The following is a 21300-nucleotide window of genomic DNA, read 5'->3' as shown; positions in this document are numbered from 1 at the left end:
GGGGGGGAAGAGGTGGGGAGGAAGGGGGTGTGTGGGGAAGCAGAGGCAGGGAAAGAGGATTTGTGGGGGGGAGCAGACGCGGGGAGGGTGGGTGGGGGAGCAGACGCTTGAGCAGAGGGGAGGGGGTTGGGCGAGCAGATGGGAAGGGGGTGGGTGGGGGAGCTGACGGGAGGGGGGGTGGGTGTGCAGACATGGTGAGGGGGGAGCAGATGTGGGGAGGGTGGGAGCAGACATGAGGAGGGGGGAGTAGTCCTTAGGGGGGATGAGGCTTGAGGGCATAAAAGGGGCCAGGGACGTAGCTGGTGAGAGGGCAGTGCCACGGCGTGGGGCACCTGACACGTCCCCTTGTGTCCCCGCTCAGTCCCATACGGTGTCTCGCTGCGGTTGGCGCGACTCTTCACAGAAAACCTTGTCCAAGCCTCAGACCCGCGAGTGTGACCAGCTGCGCCGGGAGGTGGAGGAGTCGGTGAGTGAGGGGGCAGCGGGTATATGGTGGGCACAGACACTGGGCAGCCCCAAGTTTAACCTCAACCCTTCACTGACAGACACCTGAAATACATTTCAGCTGCAGCCGTGCCCCTGTTGGGTGCCCCCGGTGGGGGAGCCTGTGCCCTTAGTTGGTGGCGGTGCCCCTTGTAGGTGCTCAGCTGTGCCCATGGTTCGTGCCCACAGCTGTGCCCATGGTGGGTGCTGTGCCCCTGGTGGGTGCCCACAGCTGTGCCCATGGTGGGTGCTGTGCCCCTGGTTGTTGCCTCTGCCCATGGTGGGTGCTGTGCCCCTGCTGGGTGCCTCTACCCCTGTTGGGTGCCTCTGCCCCTGATGGGTGGCTGTGCCCCTGGTGTGTGCCCACAGCTGTGCCCATGGTGGGTGCTGTGCCCCTGGTGGGTGGTTGTGCCCCTGTTAGGTTCCGTGGCTGTGCCTCTGGTGGGTATCTGTGCCCCTGGTAGGTGCCCGTGGCTGTGTTCTAATAGCACATTTTCGCCCCCAGCTGAACGAGGTGTATAAGGTGGTCCCTGGCACACACAAGTTGAAGCAGACCACCTTCCGGTAAGTTATAGCCCACTATGCACCCAGTTTCCCCCCCAACCCCCAGACCCCCCAGTATCTGGAGGTGAAGTCACACTCTGCTTCTTGTCCCCCCACAGGCTGCAGTCTAATGCCGGCAAAAGGTAATATCCGCTCTCACTGGGGTAACATAGCAGTCTCTTGCATGCATTTTCTACCCCCCATTCTTACTTTCTTCCCATTCTCTCCCTCTCCCCCTTTATTCTCTCCCCCCTCTGCCTCACTCTCTCACTTGCCCCCCTCATTCTCTCCTCTCAGACAGGATCACACGGTCGCCGACACCGTGCTGATGGCGCCGCGGGAGGCGGAGCCTGAGATCGTGAAAGTGACAGAGAAGCACGTGATGCAGGAGGCGTTTCAGGACCTGAAAGTTGCCCCCGGGTATTACACCGTGACCTCGGACAGAGGTAAGGAGAAACGTCACTGCCCCTCAAGTCGCCCCCACACCTTCAACTCTAAACTCTCACCTTTCACCCCTGCCCCTCACTAGCCTATTGTTTGCCCCTCTCGGCCTTTTAGGCCCCTTTCTGGCCTTTCTTTTGCCCCCTGCCCCTCTCTGACCGCTTGCTCCACGCCCTGTACCTCCAGATGCCCACGGGTTGGTGGAGTTCCAGGAAGGCGTGGAGCTGGTGGACGTGCGCGTTCCCCTCTTCATCCGGGAGGAGGACGACGATGAGAAGCAGCTGCTGGTGGAGGCTCTGGAGGTCCCTGCGGGAGTCGCCCGTCTGGGCCGGAAACAGGTCAACATCACCATCATCAAGGAGCAAGGTGAGGCGCGGTGACATCACTCGCGCAGGCAGTGACATCACTCGCAGCAGGGTGACCTCCATTGGGACATAACCCACGTGTGTGTGTGTGTGTGTGTGAGGGATGTCGTATACCACGGGTAGCCAACTCCAGTCCTCAAGGGCCACCAACAGATCAGGTTCTCAGGACTCAGGCACTGATTGAGCCACCTGTGCTAAAGCAGTCTTCGACTGAGCCACTGATTGAGCAGAAGTTGGGATACCCTGAAAACCTGATCAGTTGGTGGCCCTTGAGGACTGGAGTTTAGATCCTCTGACCTAGACCTCCCTCTGGTTGAGGAAGAGGTAGAGAAGCAACCTTCTGAAGATGGTGGGAGAGACCACAGGGCAGAAGGAGCAGACCCCAGGGCCGTGCTCAGAGGCCCCCGTCATATACTTACTTTGACCCAGTGTCGCCAGTGGGAGGTCACACATTTCAGGTCAACGTACGTCCTTATCATCACAGCCAAGAGCATCGTGACCTTCGTGAAGCCGGCCTACACCTACAGCCGGCTGGACCAACTGGCCCGCGTCCCCGTCTCCCGGGAGATCCTGCAGAGCGGCAAAACGCAGGTCACCTACCGCTCCCAGGACCTGACCGCCCGCGAGGGCAAGGTGAGGGCTCTGTGCAGGCGTGTGCTGTATGTAGTGTGTCGGTTCTAGATGTGTCTTGAGATGTTGTGAGGTGGGTCATCCTCTAGACCCGTGGTTTTAGACCGGGGTTCCGCAGACATCCCGAAAGGGTTCCATGGCCGACAGGGGGGGTGAGGTGTGTGAGATGGGGGGACGGGGATTGCAGAGGGAGGGTGATTGAGGGAGGGTGAATGAGGGAGGGTGATTGAGGGAGGGTGATTGAGGGAGGGTGATTGAGGGAGGGTGATTGAGTGAAAGCAGGGTGGATTGAGTGAGAGAGGGAGGGAGAGAGGTGAAGGATTGGGGGTGAGTGTGAGGGGGTGAGAGAAAGGGGGCATGAGAGACGGGGGGGAAGAGAGAGGGAGGGAGAGTAAGATGGGGGGGGAGACAAGGGGAAGATAGGAGGGGGAGGGAGTATGGGGGGGAATAGAGGTTGGGGGTTCCCCAGAATTAATGGTTCCTTAACCACAAAAATCTTGAAAACCACTGACTTAGATGTTGTGTGCTGTGTGTGGGTGTTGTCGTTTTGCAGTGGGTGTGTGTGTTGTGCACCTGTGCGTCGCGCTGTTGTGTGACCCCTGTCCCACCTCTTCCCCCCTCTCAGGATTACGCCTTCTCGGAGGGGGACCTCACCTTCCAGGCGGAGGACACCCAGTCGGAGATTGTGGTGCCCCTGCTCGGACGCTCTGAGGTGGACACGCTGCTGGGGAACCGGCAGGTCAAACAGTTCCTGCTGGAGCTCAGTAACCCCAAATATGGGCCAAAATCGGCAAATACCCACAATGCACCATCACCATCGATGACACTGCAGGTCACACTGCAGGTCAGCAGCATGGGAAAGAAGGCACTGCGGGGCTCTGGCAAGGAAGGGGTTACACGGCGGGGGGCTCTGGCAGGGAAGGGGTTACACTGCAGGGGGCTCTGGGAGGGAAGGGGTTACACTGCGGGGGTCTCTGGCAGGGAAGGGGTTACACTGTGGGGGGCTCTGGCAGGGAAGGGGTTACACTGCAGGGCTCTGGCAAGGAAGGGGGGGCTCTGGCAAGGAAGGGGTTACACGGCGGGGGGCTCTGGCAGGGAAGTGGTTACACTGCGGGGGGATCTGGCAGTGAAGGGGTTACACTGCGGGGCACTCTGGCAGGGAAGGGGTTACACTGCGGGGGGGATCTGGCAGGGAAGGGGTTACACTGCGGGGGGGGGATCTGGCAGGGAAGTGGTTACACTGCGGGGGGATCTGGCAGTGAAGGGGTTACACTGCGGGGCACTCTGGCAGGGAAGGGGTTACACTGCGGGGGGGATCTGGCAGGGAAGGGGTTACACTGCGGAGGGCTCTGGCAGGGAAGGGGTTACACTGCGGGGGCTCTGGGAGGGAAAGGGTTATACTGCGGGGTCTCTGGCAGGGAAGGGCACTGCGGGGGGGGGGGGATCTGGCAGGGAAGGGGTTACACTGCGGGGGGCTCTGGCAGGGAAGGGGTTACACTGCGGGGGGCTCTGGCAGGGAAGGGGTTAGTGACTGACCCGCTGCCCCCCCTCAGACGTCACACAGAAGGCGATGCCGACCCAAGCGTTGCAGTCTCCCCGTGGGAAGTTTGGCGCCCCCATCAACCTGAACGCCCAGGCAGTGAATGCCAGGAAAATCCGACTCAACTGGGTGCCCCCTGCTGGCAAACCCGCGGGGTACAAGGTAAATACCCTGCCCCGCCCTTTCAGGGGCAGTTATCTGATGGTAACCCAACTCCTCCCATGCTATAATATATCTATTCCCCCCCCCCCCCCGAGATACAAACTCAATATTACACAACCATCTCACAACAAAATAACACAATTATTACAGCACAACTTCACTTCAACACAATATTTGAGAAAATGAGGTATGTGTTACTATACAACCACTGTCAGTAACACTACATCACAATGACTCAGTATCACACTGTCTGACACAACCTCACAATGATACAGTATCACACTGTCTGGCACTACATCACAATGACTCAGTATCACACTGTGTCAGTGACACAACCTCACAATGCTAGCACACACAGTGTTACATTGTTACAATACAAAGAGACTCCCAGGGCAGCCGAATGATGGCGGGAGAGGGTGGGGGGGCCTGGCGGGAGAGGGTGGGGGGGCCTGGCGGGGAGAGGGTGGGGCCTGGCGGGGAGAGGGTGGGGGCCTGGCGGGAAGAGGGTGGGGGCCTGGCGGGGAGAGGGTGGGGGCCTGGCGGGAAGAGGGTGGGGGGGGCCTGGCGGGGAGAGGGTGGGAGGGCCTGGCGAGGAGAGGGTGGGGAGGGAGAGGGTGGGGGGGCCTGGCGGGGAGAGGGTGGGGGGGCCTGGCGGGAGAGGGTGGGGTGGCCTGGCGGGGAGAGGGTGGGGGGGGCCTGGTGGGGAGAGGGTGGGGGGGCCTGGCGGGGAGAGGGTGGGGGGGCCTGGCGGGGAGAGGGTGGGGGGGCCTGGCGGGGAGAGGGTGGGGGGGCCTGGCGGGGAGAGGGGGCCTGGCGGGGAGAGGGTGGGGGCCTGGCGGGGAGAAGGTGGGGGACTGGCGGGGAGAGGGTGGGGGGGACTGGCGGGGAGAGGGTGGGGGGGCCTGGCGGGGAGAGGGTGGGGGGACCTGGCGGGGAGAGGGTGGGGGGGCCTGGCGGGAAGAGGGTGGAGGGGGGAAGAGGGTGGGGGGGCCTGGCGGGGAGAGGGTGGGGGCCTGGCGGGAAGGGTGGGGGCTTGGCAGGAAGGGTGGGGGCCTGGCGGGGAGAGGGTGGGGGGGGCCTGGCGGGGAGAGGGTGGGGGCCTGGCGGGAAGAGGGTGGGGGCCTGGCGGGGAGAGGGTGGGGGCCTGGCGGGGAGAGGGTGGGGGGGGGCCTGGCGGGCAGAGGGTGGGAGGGCCTGGCGAGGAGAGGGTGGGGGCCTGGCGGGGAGAGGGTGGGGGGACCTGGTGGGGAGAGGGTGGGGGGGCCTGGCGGGAAGAGGGTGGAGGGGGGAAGAGGGTGGGGGGGCCTGGCTGGGAGAGGGTGGGGGGGGAGAGGGTGGGGGGGCCTGGCGGGAAGAGGGTGGAGGGGGGAAGAGGGTGGGGGGGCCTGGCGGGGAGAGGGTGGGGGGGGCCTGGCGGGGAGAGGGTGGGGTGGCCTGGCGGGGAGAGGGTGGGGGGGGCCTGGCGGGGAGAGGGTGGGGGGGCCTGGCGGGGAGAGGGTGGGGGCCTGGCGGGAAGGGTGGGGCCTGGCGGGAAGGGTGGGGGCCTGGCGGGGAGAGGGTGGGGGGGCCTGGCGGGGAGAGGGTGGGGGGGCCTGGCGGGGAGAGGGTGGGGGCCTGGTGGGGAGAGGGTGGGGGCCTGGCGGGGAGAAGGTGGGGGCCTGGCGGGGAGAGGGTGGGGGGGCCTGGCGGGGAGAGGGTGGGGGGGCCTGGCGGGGAGAGGGTGGGGGGGAGAGGGTGGGGGGGCCTGGCGGAGAGGGTGGGGGGGCCTGGCGGGAGAGGGTGGGGGCCTGGCGGGAGAGGGTGGGGGCCTGGCGGGGAGAGGATGGGGGGGCCTGGCGGGGAGAGGATGGGGGGGCCTGGCGGGGAGAGGGTGGGGGGGTGGTGGGGGTGGGGGGGCCGGGCAGGGAGAGGGTGTTGGGCCTGGCGGGGAGAGGCGGGGAGAGGGTGGGGGGCCTGGCGGGGAGAGGGTGTTGGGCCTGGCGGGGAGAGGGTGTTGGGCCTGGCGGGGAGAGGGTGGGGGTCTGTCAGAGACCAGCACCCAATGGATCTGGTCTTCTAGGTGCGGTACTGGATCCAGGGAGACTCTGAATCGGACGCCACGGTTCTGGACTCCAAGGTGCCCTCAGCAGAGCTGGGCAACCTCTACCCGTACTGCGACTACGAGATGCGCGTGTGCGCCTACAACACGCAGGAGGAGGGGCCTTACTCAGACATTGTGACCTGTCAGACACCGGAGGATGGTGAGTGCCGCAGTTAGGGGCAACAAAGCAGGGAGGGAGACACCCCAGGGGTACCATTATGGGAGGGGTCATGACCTGAGCATGTTGGGACTGCAAAAAACAGCCCTGCCCTGCATGGGATAGCGGCTCTGCACTCCCACGGATCCCAAACACCAATAATGGAGTTAATTCTGACCTTGAGGGGACGAGGGTCGGATTTGACCCAGGAGCTGACACTTTTTCCCCCCTCCCGCAGTCCCGAGTGAGCCTGGCCGCCTGGCGTTCAACGTCATCTCGAGCACCGTGACGCAGCTGAGCTGGGCGGAGCCTGCGAGACCAACGGGGACATCACGGCGTACGAGGTCGCCTACGCCCTCGTCAACGAGGACAACCGTAAGGGCCCCCGGTCTCCCCCCATCCCTCCATCTATAGCAGCAGTGACCTGAAGAGCTTACACTCTAACTGGCTCCAAGATACCAGTACATAAATAAGGCCAGAACATTCTGAAACTAGTTTACCACTTCAATGGACAGGGACTTTGACCACAAGGCTACTCCTTCTGTGGGACAGTGCACGGGAATGTAGGGGCTTTAACCCTTCTGTGACATCACTTCCTGTTCTCCCCGGCAGGTCCCATCGGAGCGATGAAGAAGGTTCTGATCAATGACCCGAAGAAGCGAATGGTGCTGATCGAGAACCTGCGGGAGTCTCAGCCGTACCGTTACACCGTAAAGGCCAGCAACCGGGCCGGCTGGGGACCCGAGAGGGAGGCCACCATGAATCTCGCCACCCAACCCAAGCGCCCGATGTCCAGTGAGTGACCGAAGCCCCCAGAGCTGACCCTCTGAGTTGTAGGGAGGGGTTAAACACAGTTATATAAGACGGGTTCTGCCTCGGACACGCACACACGACGGGTTCTGCCTCGGACACACACGACGGGTTCTGCCTCGGACGCACACGCGACGGGTTCTGCCTTGGACACACACGCGAGGGGTTCTGCCTCGGACACACACGCGAGGGGTTCTGCCTCGGACACACACGCGACGGGTTCTGCCTCGGACACACACACGACGGGTTCTGCCTCGGACGCACACGCGACGGGTTCTGCCTCGGACACACACACGACGGGTTCTGCCTCGGAGGCACACGCGAGGGGTTCTGCCTCGGACGCACACACGACGGGTTCTGCCTTGGACACACACGCGAGGGGTTCTGCCTCGGACACACACGCGAGGGGTTCTGCCTCGGACACACACGACGGGTTCTGCCTCGGACGCACACGCGACGGGTTCTGCCTCGGACACACACACGACGGGTTCTGCCTCGGACGCACACGCGAGGGGTTCTGCCTCGGACGCACACACGACGGGTTCTGCCTCGGACACACACGCGAGGGGCTCTGCCTCGGACACACGCGAGGGGCTCTGCCTCGGACACACACGACGGGCTCTGCCTCGGACGCACACACGACGGGTTCTGCCTCGGACACACACGCGAGGGGTTCTGCCTCGGACACACACGACGGGTTCTGCCTCGGGCGCACACGCGAGGGGTTCTGCCTCGGACACACACGCGAGGGGTTCTGCCTCGGACACACACGACGGGTTCTGCCTCGGGCGCACACGTGAGGGGTTCTGCCTCGGACACACACGCGAGGGGTTCTGCCTCGGACGCACACGACGGGTTGTGCCTCGGACGCACACGCGAGGGGTTCTGCCTCGGACGCACACGCGAGGGGTTGTGCCTCGGACGCACACACGACGGGTTCTGCCTCGGACGCACACGCGACGGGTTCTGCCTCGGGCGCACACGCGAGGGGTTCTGCCTCGGACACACACGACGGGTTCTGCCTCGGACACACACGCGAGGGGTTCTGCCTCGGACACACACGACGGGTTCTGCCTCGGACACACACGACGGGTTCTGCCTCGGACACACACGACGGGTTCTGCCTCGGGCGCACACGCGAGGGGTTCTGCCTCGGACACACACGCGAGGGGTTCTGCCTCGGACTCACACGACGGGTTCTGCCTCGGGCGCACACACGAGGGATTCTGCCTCGGACAAACGCGAGGGGTTGTGCCTCGGACGCACACACAACGGGTTCTGCCTCGGACGCACACGCGACGGGTTCTGCCTCGGGCGCACACGCGAGGGGTTCTGCCTCGGACACACACGACGGGTTCTGCCTCGGACACACACGACGGGTTCTGCCTCGGACACACACGACGGGTTCTGCCTCGGACACACACGACGGGTTCTGCCTCGGGCGCACACGCGAGGGGTTCTGCCTCGGACACACACGCGAGGGGTTCTGCCTCGGACGCACACGACGGGTTGTGCCTCGGACGCACACGCGACGGGTTGTGCCTCGGACGCACACGCGAGGGGTTCTGCCTCGGATGCACACGCGAGGGGTTGTGCCTCGGACGCACACGCGAGGGGTTCTGCCTCGGACGCACACGCGAGGGGTTCTGCCTCGGACTCACACGACGGGTTCTGCCTCGGGCGCACACACGAGGGATTCTGCCTCGGACAAACGCGAGGGGTTGTGCCTCGGACGCACACGCGACGGGCTCTGCCTCGGGGACGCACACGACGGGCTCTGCCTCGGGGACGCACACGACGGGCTCTGCCTCGGGGACGCACACGACGGGCTCTGCCTCGGGGACGCACACGACGGGCTCTGCCTCGGGGACGCACACGACGGGCTCTGCCTCGGGGACGCACACGACGGGCTCTGCCTCGGGGACGCACACGACGGGCTCTGCCTCGGGGACGCACACGACGGGCTCTGCCTCGGGGACGCACACGACGGGCTCTGCCTCGGGGACGCACACGACGGGCTCTGCCTCGGGGACGCACACGAAGGGCTCTGCCTCGGGGACGCACACGACGGGCTCTGCCTCGGGGACGCACACGACGGGCTCTGCCTCGGGGACGCACGACGGGCTCTGCCTCGGGGACGCACGACGGGCTCTGCCTCATGGACGCACACGACGGGCTCTGCCTCGGGCACACACGACGGGCTCTGCCTCGGGGACGCACACGACGGGCTCTGCCTCGGGCACACACGACGGGCTCTGCCTCGGGGACACACGACGGGTTTGCCTCGGGGACGCACACGACGGGTTCTGCCTCGGGGACGCACACGACGGGCTCTGCCTCGGGGACGCACACGAAGGGCTCTGCCTCGGGGACGCACACGACGGGCTCTGCCTCGGGGACGCACACGACGGGCTCTGCCTCGGGGACGCACACGACGGGCTCTGCCTCGGGCACACACGACGGGCTCTGCCTCGGGGACACACGACGGGTTCTGCCTCGGGGACGCACACGACGGGCTCTGCCTCGGGGACGCACACGACGGGCTCTGCCTCGGGGACGCACGACGGGCTCTGCCTCGGGGACGCACGACGGGCTCTGCCTCATGGACGCACACGACGGGCTCTGCCTCGGGCACACACGACGGGCTCTGCCTCGGGGACGCACACGACGGGCTCTGCCTCGGGCACACACGACGGGCTCTGCCTCGGGGACACACGACGGGTTTGCCTCGGGGACGCACACGACGGGTTCTGCCTCGGGGACGCACACGACGGGCTCTGCCTCGGGGACGCACACGAAGGGCTCTGCCTCGGGGACGCACACGACGGGCTCTGCCTCGGGGACGCACACGACGGGCTCTGCCTCGGGGACGCACACGACGGGCTCTGCCTCGGGCACACACGACGGGCTCTGCCTCGGGGACACACGACGGGTTCTGCCTCGGGGACGCACACGACGGGTTGTGCCTCGGGGACACACACGACGGGCTCTGCCTCGGTGACACACACCACTGGTTCTACCTCGTACGATCATACATGTGAGCGGCGCCCCCTGCTGTCTGTGCCCTGCAGTTCCCATTATCCCAGACGTGCCGATAATTGACGCTGAGGGCGGGGAGGAGTACGACAGTTACCTGATGTACAGCTCGGACATCCTGCGCTCCCCGGCGGGCAGCAAGCGGCCCAGCGTCTCCGATGAGTCAGGTGAGCGGCCCCCCAATATAACACACCCAATATACAGGGGGGGCCACGGACCCATACATTGCAGGTATCCCTGTCCTAAAATATGGTACACACAAAAAATGGCGGCCGGGTGCCTGACCCCCACGTTGCAGCGGGGGGGGGGGGTTTATTTTACAGGGGGTAGCACTGTTCCTCCAGGGGGCTAATACTTTGTTACTGTTGAATGCGAAGTGGAACCACAGAGGGCGCAGTGCAAGTCCCTAGCCCCAAGAGCTTGCACTCTAGTGCTGCTTCCAGAGGGGCCGGAAGATAAAACTGCTGGGATTTGGAGTCCGATATTCCACTTCAGAGACCAGGCACGAGGCTGGACCACAGGCCCCTCTCCAGCACTGAAAGGGTTTTATGCCCAGTCTGCCGGCTGTTAGCACCTCTGCACCCGCACTGACCCCCAGGGTGCTGGGTTAGGGGTGCTCCCCCCCCCCACCTCCTCTATCGCTGCCCCCCTATCTAAGCTGCCCCCTCCCCCCAATGCTTGTCCCCTGAAGGCCACCGGTGGAAGTTTGTGCCTCTGCTGGGCTCGGAGCTGGACCTACGCCGTGTCACGTGGAAGCTTCCCGTGGACGTCATCCCACGCCTCTCCGTCAGCAGCCACCTCTCCTCGGACACCGAGAGCCTGCTGGAGCGCGGCCCCCTGGACCCGCCGGACAATGCCACCGCCGCCGCCGCCGATGACTCAATCAAGTGGAGGGGGACTGTCCGCGCGCGCCCCCAAGGTGACAGCAGGACGATGCGGGGGTCCGGAGCTGCCTTCTTTCCCCTCCCCCCCCCCCCCTCTTTCATCAGTGCTGGGGTTCAAGTGCTAACAGCCTGCAGCTTGCATGGGTGATTGGTGTGATGGTTAAAGGTCCCCACTTGGATCCAGGGCTGTGGGTTTCGACTCCCGTCACCCGTAGATATTTAGGTTTAACACATTACCTGCCAGACGGGCAATCGTTCCACCCCTCCGCCTCCTGCTTTGCGGTAATTCGCTTATCTCCCTGTGATATGCCATGTGGGGGGGGGGGGGGCGAGGTTTAGATTGGCAGCCGAGACCACCTTAGCGTGACAACCCCCCCCCCCCTCTCTCCCCTATCAGAGCAACTGATTAATGGACGCCTGGACTTCACCTTCCCCGGGGTCAGCTCGGGGGGCAGTCTGACCCGCAATGTCAGCACCGGTTATCAGCAGCTGAGCCCCCACATGCACCAGGAGACGCACAGGTTTGGCAGCACCAGCAGCCAGCATACCACCGTCATGACGGGACACGGTGAGAGACAGTGGGGGGATACGCCAGGGTCGGGGGGCTGCAGCAGTCTCGCTCTCTCATCCTCTTTTTCTCCCTCCCTCTCCTTGCCTCTCTCTCTCTGTCTATATATAAATATCTCTGCAACCACCCTCTCACCCCCATTCTCTATCTCTCCTTCCCCCTTCTCTCTACTTCCCCCTTCTCTATCCTTCCCCCTCCTCTTTCTCTCTCCTTCCCCCCTCCCCCTTTCTCCCTCCTTCCCCCCTCCCCCTTTCTCCCCTCCTTCCCCCCCTCCCCTTTCTCCCTCCTTCCCTCCTCCCCCTTTCTCCCTCCTTCCCCCCTCCCCCTTTCTCCCTCCTTCCCCCCTCCCCCTTTCTCCCTCCTTCCCCCCTCCCCTTTCTCCCTCCTTCCCCCTCCCCCTTTCTCCCTCCTTCCCCCCTCCCCCTTTCTCCCTCCTTCCCCCCTCCCCCTTTCTCCCTCCTTCCCCCCTCCCCCTTTCTCCCTCCTTCCCCCCTCCCCCTTTCTCCCTCCTTCCCCCCTCCCCCTTTCTCCCTCCTTCCCCCCTCCCCCTATCTCCCTCCTTCCCCCCTCCCCCTTTCTCCCTCCTTCCCCCCTCCCCCTTTCTCCCTCCTTCCCCCCTCCCCCTTTCTCCCTCCTTCCCCCCTCCCCCTTTCTCCCTCCTTCCCCCCTCCCCCTTTCTCCCTCCTTCCCCCCTCCCCCTTTCTCCCTCCTTCCCCCCTCCCCCTTTCTCCCTCCTTCCCCCCTCCCCTTTCTCCCTCCTTCCCCCCTCCCCCTTTCTCCCTCCTTCCCCCCTCCCCCTTTCTCCCTCCTTCCCCCCTCCCCCTTTCTCCCTCCTTCCCCCCTCCCCCTTTCTCCCTCCTTCCCCCTCCCCCTTTCTCCCTCCTTCCCCCCACCCCCTTTCTCCCACCTTCCCCCCTCCCCCTTTCTCCCTCCTTCCCCCCTCCCCCTTTCTCCCTCCTTCCCCCCTCCCCCTTCTCCCTCCTTCCCCCCTCCCCCTTTCTCCCTCCTTCCCCCCTCCCCCTTTCTCCCTCCTTCCCCCCTCCCCCTTTCTCCCTCCTTCCCCCCTCCCCCTTTCTCCCTCCTTCCCCCCTCCCCCTTTCTCCCTCCTTCCCCCCCTCCCCCTTTCTCCCTCCTTCCCCCCTCCCCCTTTCTCCCTCCTTCCCCCCTCCCCCTTTCCCCCTCCTTCCCCCCTCCCCCTTTCCCCCTCCTTCCCCCCTCCCCTTTCTCCCTCCTTCCCCCCTCCCCCTTTCTCCCTCCTTCCCCCCTCCCCCTTTCTCCCTCCTTCCCCCCTCCCCCTTCTCCCTCCTTCCCCCCTCCCCCTTTCTCCCTCCTTCCCCCCTCCCCCTTTCTCCCTCCTTCCCCCCTCCCCCTTTCTCCCTCCTTCCCCCTCCCCCTTTCTCCCTCCTTCCCCCTCCCCCTTTCTCCCTCCTTCCCCCCTCCCCCTTTCTCCCTCCTTCCCCCCTCCCCCTTTCTCCCTCCTTCCCCCCTCCCCCTTTCTCCCTCCTTCCCCCCCTCCCCCTTTCTCCCTCCTTCCCCCCTCCCCCTTTCTCCCTCCTTCCCCCCTCCCCCTTTCTCCCTCCTTCCCCCCTCCCCCTTTCTCCCTCCTTCCCCCCTCCCCCTTTCTCCCTCCTTCCCCCCTCCCCCTTTCTCCCTCCTTCCCCCCTCCCCCTTTCTCCCTCCTTCCCCCCTCCCCCTTTCTCCCTCCTTCCCCCCTCCCCCTTTCTCCCTCCTTCCCCCCTCCCCCTTTCTCCCTCCTTCCCCCTCTCCCCCTTCTTCCCCCTCTCCCCCTTTCTCCCTCCTTCCCCCTCTCCCCCTTTCTCCCTCCTTCCCCCTCTCCCCCTTTCTCCCTCCTTCCCCCTCTCCCTCCTTTCTCCCTCCTTCCCCCTCTCCCTCCTTTCTCCCTCCTTCCCCTTCTCCCTCCTTCCCCCCCTCCTTCCCCTTCTCCCTCCTTCCCCCCCTCCTTCCCCTTCTCCCTCCTTCCCCCCCTCCCCCTTTCTCCCTCCTTCCCCCCCTCCCCCTTTCTCCCTCCTTCCCCCCCTCCCCCTTTCTCCCTCCTTCCCCCCCTCCCCCTTTCTCCCTCCTTCCCCCCCTCCCCCTTTCTCCCTCCTTCCCCCCCTCCCCCTTTCTCCCTCCTTCCCCCCCTTTCTCCCTCCTTCCCCCCCTTTCTCCCTCCTTCCCCCCCTTTCTCCCTCCTTCCCCCCCTTTCTCCCTCCTTCCCCCCCTTTCTCCCTCCTTCCCCCCCTTTCTCCCTCCTTCCCCCCCTTTCTCCCTCCTTCCCCCCCCTTTCTCCCTCCTTCCCCCCCTTTCTCCCTCCTTCCCCCCCTCCCCCTTTCTCCCTCCTTCCCCCCCTCCCCCTTTCTCCCTCCTTCCCCCCCTCCCCCTTTCTCCCTCCTTCCCCCCCTCCCCCTTTCTCCCTCCTTCCCCCCCTCCCCCTTTCTCCCTCCTTCCCCCCCTCCCCCTTTCTCCCTCCTTCCCCCCCTCCCCCTTTCTCCCCTCCCCCTTTCTCCCTCCCTCCCCCTTTCTCCCTCCTTCCCCCCCTCCCCCTTTCTCCCTCCCTCCCCCTTTCTCCCTCCTTCCCCCCCTCCCCCTTTCTCCCTCCCCCTTTCTCCCTCCTTCCCCCCCTCCCCCTTTCTCCCTCCTTCCCCCCCTCCCCCTTTCTCCCCCCCCCTTTCTCCCCCCCCCCTCCCCCTTTCTCCCCCCCCCCCTTTCTCCCCCCCCCTCCCCCTTTCTCCCCCCCCCTTTCTCCCCCCCCCTTTCTCCCCCCCCCTCCCCCTTTCTCCCCCCCCCCTTTCTCCCCCCCCCTCCCCCTTTCTCCCCCCCCCTTTCTCCCCCCCCCTTTCTCCCCCCCCCCTCCCCCTTTCTCCCCCCCCCCTCCCCCTTTCTCCCCCCCCCCTCCCCCTTTCTCCCCCCCCCTCCCCCTTTCTCCCCCCCCCTCCCCCTTTCTCCCCCCCCCTCCCCCTTTCTCCCCCCCCCCTCCCCCTTTCTCCCCCCCCTCCCCCTTTCTCCCCCCCCTCCCCCTTTCTCCCCCCCCTCCCCCTTTCTCCCCCCCTCCCCCTTTCTCCCCCCCCCTCCCCCTTTCTCCCCCCCCCTCCCCCTTTCTCCCCCCCCCTCCCCCTTTCTCTCCCCCCCCCTCCCCCTTTCTCTCCCCCCCCTCCCCCTTTCTCTCCCCCCCCCTCCCCCTTTCTCTCTCCCCCCTCCCCCTTTCTCTCCCCCTCCCCCCCTCCCCCCCTTTCTCTCTCCCCCCTCCCCCTTTCTCTCCCCCTCCCCCCCTCCCCCCCTTTCTCTCCCCCTCCCCCTTTCTCTCCCCCTCCCCCCCTCCCCCCCTTTCTCTCCCCCTCCCCCTTTCTCTCTCCCCCCTCCCCCTTTCTCTCATCCCCCTCCCCCTTTCTCTCTCCCCCTCCCCCTTTTCTCTCTCCCTCTGCTCTCCCCCTTTCTCTGTCCTTCCCCTCTCCCCCTTTCTCTGTCCTTCCCCTCTTCCCCTTTCTCTCTCCTTCCCCTCTTCCCCTTTCTCTCTCCTTCCCCTCTTCCCCTTTCTCTCTCCTTCCCCTCTTCCCCTTTCTCTCTCCTTCCCCCCCTCCCCCTTTCTCTCTCCCTCCCCTCTCCCCCTTTCCCCTCTCCCTCTGCTCTCCCCCTTTCCCCCCCCCCTGTGCATGTGACCCCCCTGGGCTCCTCACACTCTCCCGCTGTCTTTTTCCTGCCCCCCCCCCGCAGAGCGGGTTGGAGGGTCCCTGCCCCCCGTGCGGGAGGACCCTGAGCGACGCCTCGGGGCGCTGCAGGTGATGGGTTACCACGCATATTGCACAGCCCGGGACGCTATAATCATGGCGGATTTGCCGAGCGGGACGCGCACGGTGATAGGTACCATGGAAACGTGTCGCCCTCATGCTGATTGGTCATCGCTTCCATGGACGCTTAACCCCATCAGTGCTGAGCCCCCGATTAGCGGGACCCACCCCCCTGCAAGAGAATGTGCTGCACAAGTATAGTGATACTGAGTATATCTGTACCTGTCCAACCTCAAATGGGGAGGGGGGGGGGGGCTGCAGAAAGTTAGGCAGATATACTCCATACTGCTATTTAATGCAGCACAATTGATTGCAATGGGGTCTGGGTGCATGAATTTGCTTTTTTTAACCCCTTTGCTGCCGGAGGGCCCTGCAGCGCATTGCGATGTATAATGTGCACCGCATGCATAGCAGGCCCTGTTACAGTGAAGGGGTTAACCTGCCTGCTGCGCCAATAACCACCGCCGCCCCATGCCAGCCTCGCCCCGCAGCCGGAGACACGACTCACTGCTGGTGTCTCTGGCCAGGGAGGGGTTAACACCACGCTGCTATAACCACATCATCCTCAGACCCCCCCCCCCCCCCCGTCATTACCCCAGTCTGTGACACGGCCTGTCTGCATGACGTGTCCAAACCAACCGTGTCACCCTGCAGTGGGAGGGACCGACTATAGGACATAGCTCCTCCCTGCCCGTGTCACCCGGCAGTGGGAGGGACAGACTATAGGACATAGACCCTCCCTGCCCGTGTCACCCTGCAGTGGGAGGGACCGACTATAGGACATAGCTCCTCCTTGCCCGTGTCACCCTGCAGTGGGAGGGACCGACTATAGGACATAGCCACTCCCCGCCCGTGTCACCCTGCAGTGGGAGGGACCGACGATAGGACATAGCCCCTCCCTGCCCGTGTTACCCTGCAGTGGGAGGGACAAACTATAAGACATACCCCTCCCTGCCCGTGTCACCCTGCAGTGGGAGGGACAGACTATAGGACATAGATCCTCCCTGCCCGTGTCACCGGTAGGGGCAGTAGGTATATACAGGTAATCAGTGTCTCCATGCCTGGCTCTCCCCCCTCACATTTTCCTTGCCCTCTCCCCTACCCCCCCCCCCCCCTCCACAGGTGTTTCAGGCCAGAACAGGCTGGGACTTCCCCCCCTCATGGGTGTGAGGGGCCGCACACACTCTGAGGACGTGAGGGACGCGCTGAGCAGCCTGGACGTGGCCATTCAGGGTGAGAGCAAGAGCCCCCCTCAAACCTTCCGGGGGGAGGAGAGGGACCCCCACACCCCCTCAAACACTTCACTCACCTGAGCACTAACCATGAGCTTCTCCCCCCACAGACACCCGCACCTCCCCGGGGATCCCCGACACCCCCACACGCCTGGTCTTCTCAGCACTAGGACCGACGTCCCTAAAGGTCAGCTGCAGGAGCCGCTGTGCGAGAGGGAAGTGCTGGGGTACAGGGTGCAGTACCAGCTCCTCCACGGAGGTGAGTGAGACAGGGGGGGGGACCCCGGAGCATGTCTGGGCTGACAGGAAGGGGGACGGTGACTGTCCATGATAATATCATGAGATATTAGGTAGTTAATCCCTTTGGTGCTTGAGGGGTTAATGAGCTACGCCTGTGTTAACAAAATACAAAATGCTGGGTTGGAAACAGGTCGGGACTGTTACTTTGGTCTGCTCTGAACTTCAAAGGGACTTAATTGGGGCAGGGGTCCCTCCTGGGAAGCCCCCTCAAGGTGTCAACTCTTCTACACAAATTCTATAGACGTGGTTTGGGTAGAGCAGCTTCAAAGCCTCCTCTACAAGGGGGTGGGCTTACGCCGGTGCCACGAGGAAAGGATATATTTAAGTCTGGGCAAAAGATTTTAAAAACCAGATGTCTACAGAGCAGACACGGGATATTTCCTCGTCTCTTACCAGTGACCTCTCTGGGGGAAAAAAATCTATGGCAATTGGTATAGGTTTTCTTTTACTGTGTGTTTTCCCCTGTTATTTTAAGAAGCTGTTCTGTCTTTAGCATACCTTTTCTGTAGTCACGGCCCGTGGCCATCCATACACCCCCTGCCGAGAAATGCTTTGACGCTCGGTCTCCTGGGTACAGAAAGTTGTCACAGGGGCTATATTATACACCCAAAGTCTCCAGACATTGCCCTTACCTTGACTCCAGCCACATACGCCAAGCCTGCAAAAAGGTGTTAACATACAATAAACCCACTCTTTGTATTTTTCACACCCGACTTCAAATCGAGCCTTTTGAAGCCCCCACAGATTCCTGACAAGACAGACCACAAATGTTGTATTTTAACTCAAACTGTAGCTCATTAACCCCTTAAGAACCAGAGGGATTAAAATACCTAATATCTCATGACATTATCATGGCAGTGAGCCGGAGTATGTATGGGGTGACAGAAAAGGGGGAAGGGTGACCAAAGGAGGGAGCGGGATTTTCTCATATCCAGTCACTAGTGGCTTGTCGGCTGTGATGTCACATGGGGTGAGAAAGCAGTGAGGTCATCCCTAGTGCTGTGACATCACTGTGCATTTAATGGACTCTTCGTGACATCAGCTGTGATGTAATGGGCCCACGATATAACTGTGCATGGTAGGACCTCATAACATTGGCACCTCACTGCCCATACAGTGTCCTATGACATCACACGAGGGGCTTGCCACATGCCCAGGGAGGTCACTGTATTGCACACCGCCTCCTATGACATCACTTGCTTTAACGGCTGCGCCCCCCCCATCGCTTGCGCAGTGGGCTCACTTCCTGTCTCCCCTCTCCAGGCGAGTTTCGAACCATCGACGTCCAGAACCCGCGGGAGAACTCGGTGGTGGTGGAAGACCTGCTCCCCAACCACTCGTACATGTTCCGCGTGAAGGCGCAGAGCGAGGAGGGCTGGGGCCCCGAAAGGGAAAGGGGTCATCACCATAGAGTCGCAGGTGGACCCTCAGAGCCCCCTCAGCCCCGTGCCAGGTATGTCTGGGGAGGCGGGGGGCAGAGAGACGCCATCACGGGGGATGGGGGGAGAGGTCTGATAAACTCCTCTAACCCCATAATGAACCCTTCCACCTTCCGATGTTGGCCTCTGACCTCGGAATGGGTTCATCGTTTGTTCTCTTCATGACAGCAGTGAAGAGGTTATAACCGCTCCCCCCCGACCTTCTCTCCCTCCCCCCCGCAGGGTCTCCCTTCACGCTGAGCACCCCCAGCGCCCCGGGGCCCCTGGTTTTCACGGCTCTGACCCCGGACTCCCTGCAGCTGAGCTGGGTGAGACCCCGCAAACCCAACGGGTCCATCCTGGGCTACATGGTGACCTGCGAGATGCTGCACGGAGGGGGTAAGTGCCCCCCCCCCCCCCAAGGGGAGGGATCCAGCACTAGCCCATAGAGCTTGCAATCCATGTGCTAGATCAGTCTGAGCCACTGATTGAGCCACCTGTGCTGAAGCAGGGATATCCTGAAAGCCAGACCTGTTGGTGGCCCTTGAGGACTGGATTTGGCCGCCCCTGGGTTACTAGATCAGCTTGTCCCGTGGTATTACGTGGTATTACGTGGTATTACGTGGTATTACGTATCCCGCGCAGCTGTATGTATATTCTGCCCGGCGATGCCGGCCACGCTCGTCTGATACAGGGACACAGAATAATGCCACTGACTGCAACAAGAAAGCCACGGCTCCCCGCCACGTGTTTTATTCAGTGCATGAAATAGCAAAGGCTCGCTGTTAGAAGAGGGGGAGCACGCATGTGTAGACCTAGAAGTATGGGGGGGGGGGGGTGGGTGGAAGAGTGTAGACCTAGAAGTATGGGGGGGAAGGGGGGTGGGTGGAAGAGTGTTGACCTAGAAAGAGGGGGTGGCGCGTATGTATAGACCTAGAAGTAAAGGGGGGGGGGGGGAAATGTGGTCATAGAAAGAGGGGGGGGGGGTGCATGTGTAGACAAGGAAGTAGAGGGGGGACGTGTATAGACCTAGAAGTGAGTAGAGGAGGAGGGCACGTGTATAGGGAGGGGGGACGCGTGTAGAGGGAGGGGTACGTGTAGAGAGGGGGGGTGCATGTAGAGGGAGGGGTACGTGTAGAGAGGGGGGGTGCATGGTAGAGGGAGGGGCACGTGTATAGGGAGGGGGGACGCGTGTAGAGGGAGGGGAAGCATCTCACCCTCTCCTCCCCCTAATCTGCGATGTACCTCGTCTGTGTCTCAGGGGAGCCCCGAAATATCTACGTGGAGGGGATAACCCAGAGACCACCCTAACAGTCCGTTCCTGAGCGAGAACCTCCCGTACAAGTTTAAGGTGCAGGCGAAAACCACACAGGGGTTCGGACCAGAGAGAGAAGGCATCATTACCATCGAGTCCCAGGACGGAGGTGAGACGGGGGGCCGCGGGTAACCCCAAACTGAGGGGGGAGCCGGGGGTAACCCCAAACTGAGGGGGGGGAGCTAGGGATAACCCCAAACTGAGGGGGGGGGGAGCTGGGGATAACCCCAAACTGAGGGGGGAGCCGGGGGTATCCCCCAAACTGAGGGGGGAGCCGGGGATAACCCCAAACTGAGGGGGGAGCCGCGGGTAACCCCAAACTGAGGGGGGGGGGGGAGAGCCGGGGATAACCCCAAACTGACGGGGGGGAGCCGGGGATAAACCCCAAACTGAGGGGGAGCCATGGGTAACCCCAAACAAAGGGGGTCAGGGTACATGCATATTCAGATTTAAAATATCCATATATATTTATATAGAAAAAAACATTCATCATCCTTTATTTTTGATAGAATCCCGGCATCACAATACTGTACTGTCAGTTTGAGAACTACAATTAAACACAATTATTTTGTTACAAGAGACAGGAAAAGCCAGAGTTAGAATAATTAATTGTTTCATTAAATGAACGTAGGTCACACATTCAGGTCACAGATATTTAAGGGACAGTCAGAGATATGATTATGGGCATAAGTAACATTTACAGATACACTCTCACCCCCTCTCTCAGGCGCTCTCACCCACTCCCGGGCGATCTCACCCCCTCCCTGTCCCCCGCTCTCACCCTCTCACGGCCGATCTCACCCCCTCTCTCAGGCGCTCTCACCCCCTCCCGGGCAATCTCACCCCCTCCCTGTCCCCCGCTCTCACCCTCTCCTGGCCAATCTCACCCCCTCTCTTGGGCAATCTCTCACCCGCTCACACCCTCCCTGTCCCCCACTCTCACCCTCTCCCGGGCAATCTCACCCTCTCTCTCGGACACTCTCTCACGCCCTCCCTGTCCCTCGCTCTCACCCTCTCCCAGGCGCTCACACACCCTCCCTGTCACCCACTCTCACCCTCTCCTGGACAATCTCACCCTCTCTCTCGGGCGCTCTCTCACGCCCTCTTCCCCCCGCTAGGAAGCTTCTCTCAGTTTGGGAACCAGCAGATGAGCCGGCGCGAGGTGTTCACCCTCCCGGGAGAGTACTCCCACACCAACGTCACGCACACCCTCCCGGGAGAGTACTCCCACACCAACGTCACGCACACCCTCCCGGGAGAGTACTCCCACAGCAACGTCACGCACACCACCATGACAGACCCATTCTTTACAGGTAAGAGCTCAGGTGCAGCTACGCGCCACCGCCCACACGCGCCACCGCCCACACGCGCCACGCCAGAGTACACAATACTGTAGTATTTTATACATGATACTACTCTGTGTACTATAGTATACACTACACAATACTGCAGTGCACGATAGTATACTATAGTGCAGTGAGCAGTGTAGTATTGTATAGAGTTAGCTATAGTGCAGTGCGATCAGATGCATTGTAAGGAACCCCAACCCTC

The 21300-nt window shown here is 62.9% G+C and overlaps 1 protein-coding gene across 1 annotated transcript in view; it reads left to right on the top strand.

Annotated features, from left to right (window-relative positions):
• ITGB4 (integrin subunit beta 4) overlaps positions 1-21300 on the top strand; it is a 33482-nt gene that overhangs the window by 10928 nt on the left and 1254 nt on the right. The window contains 28 exon segments of the mRNA XM_075579621.1: positions 362-408; positions 410-466; positions 989-1047; positions 1146-1169; positions 1324-1472; positions 1654-1833; positions 2317-2465; positions 3088-3241; positions 3244-3294; positions 4016-4164; positions 6224-6404; positions 6640-6711; positions 6714-6776; positions 7014-7196; positions 10283-10414; positions 10939-11166; positions 11529-11699; positions 15411-15557; positions 16607-16717; positions 16827-16907; positions 16910-16975; positions 18280-18410; positions 18412-18469; positions 18678-18833; positions 19696-19716; positions 19719-19745; positions 19748-19858; positions 20868-21062. Coding sequence (XP_075435736.1) covers positions 362-408; positions 410-466; positions 989-1047; positions 1146-1169; positions 1324-1472; positions 1654-1833; positions 2317-2465; positions 3088-3241; positions 3244-3294; positions 4016-4164; positions 6224-6404; positions 6640-6711; positions 6714-6776; positions 7014-7196; positions 10283-10414; positions 10939-11166; positions 11529-11699; positions 15411-15557; positions 16607-16717; positions 16827-16907; positions 16910-16975; positions 18280-18410; positions 18412-18469; positions 18678-18833; positions 19696-19716; positions 19719-19745; positions 19748-19858; positions 20868-21062 — 3153 coding nt within the window.

Source organism: Ascaphus truei, chromosome 22, assembly GCF_040206685.1.
Source record: "Ascaphus truei isolate aAscTru1 chromosome 22, aAscTru1.hap1, whole genome shotgun sequence".
In the NCBI taxonomy this organism is placed as follows: domain Eukaryota; kingdom Metazoa; phylum Chordata; class Amphibia; order Anura; family Ascaphidae; genus Ascaphus; species Ascaphus truei.
Note: the sequence above shows the minus strand (reverse complement) of the source record. Positions and strands in the feature narration are given on the sequence as shown.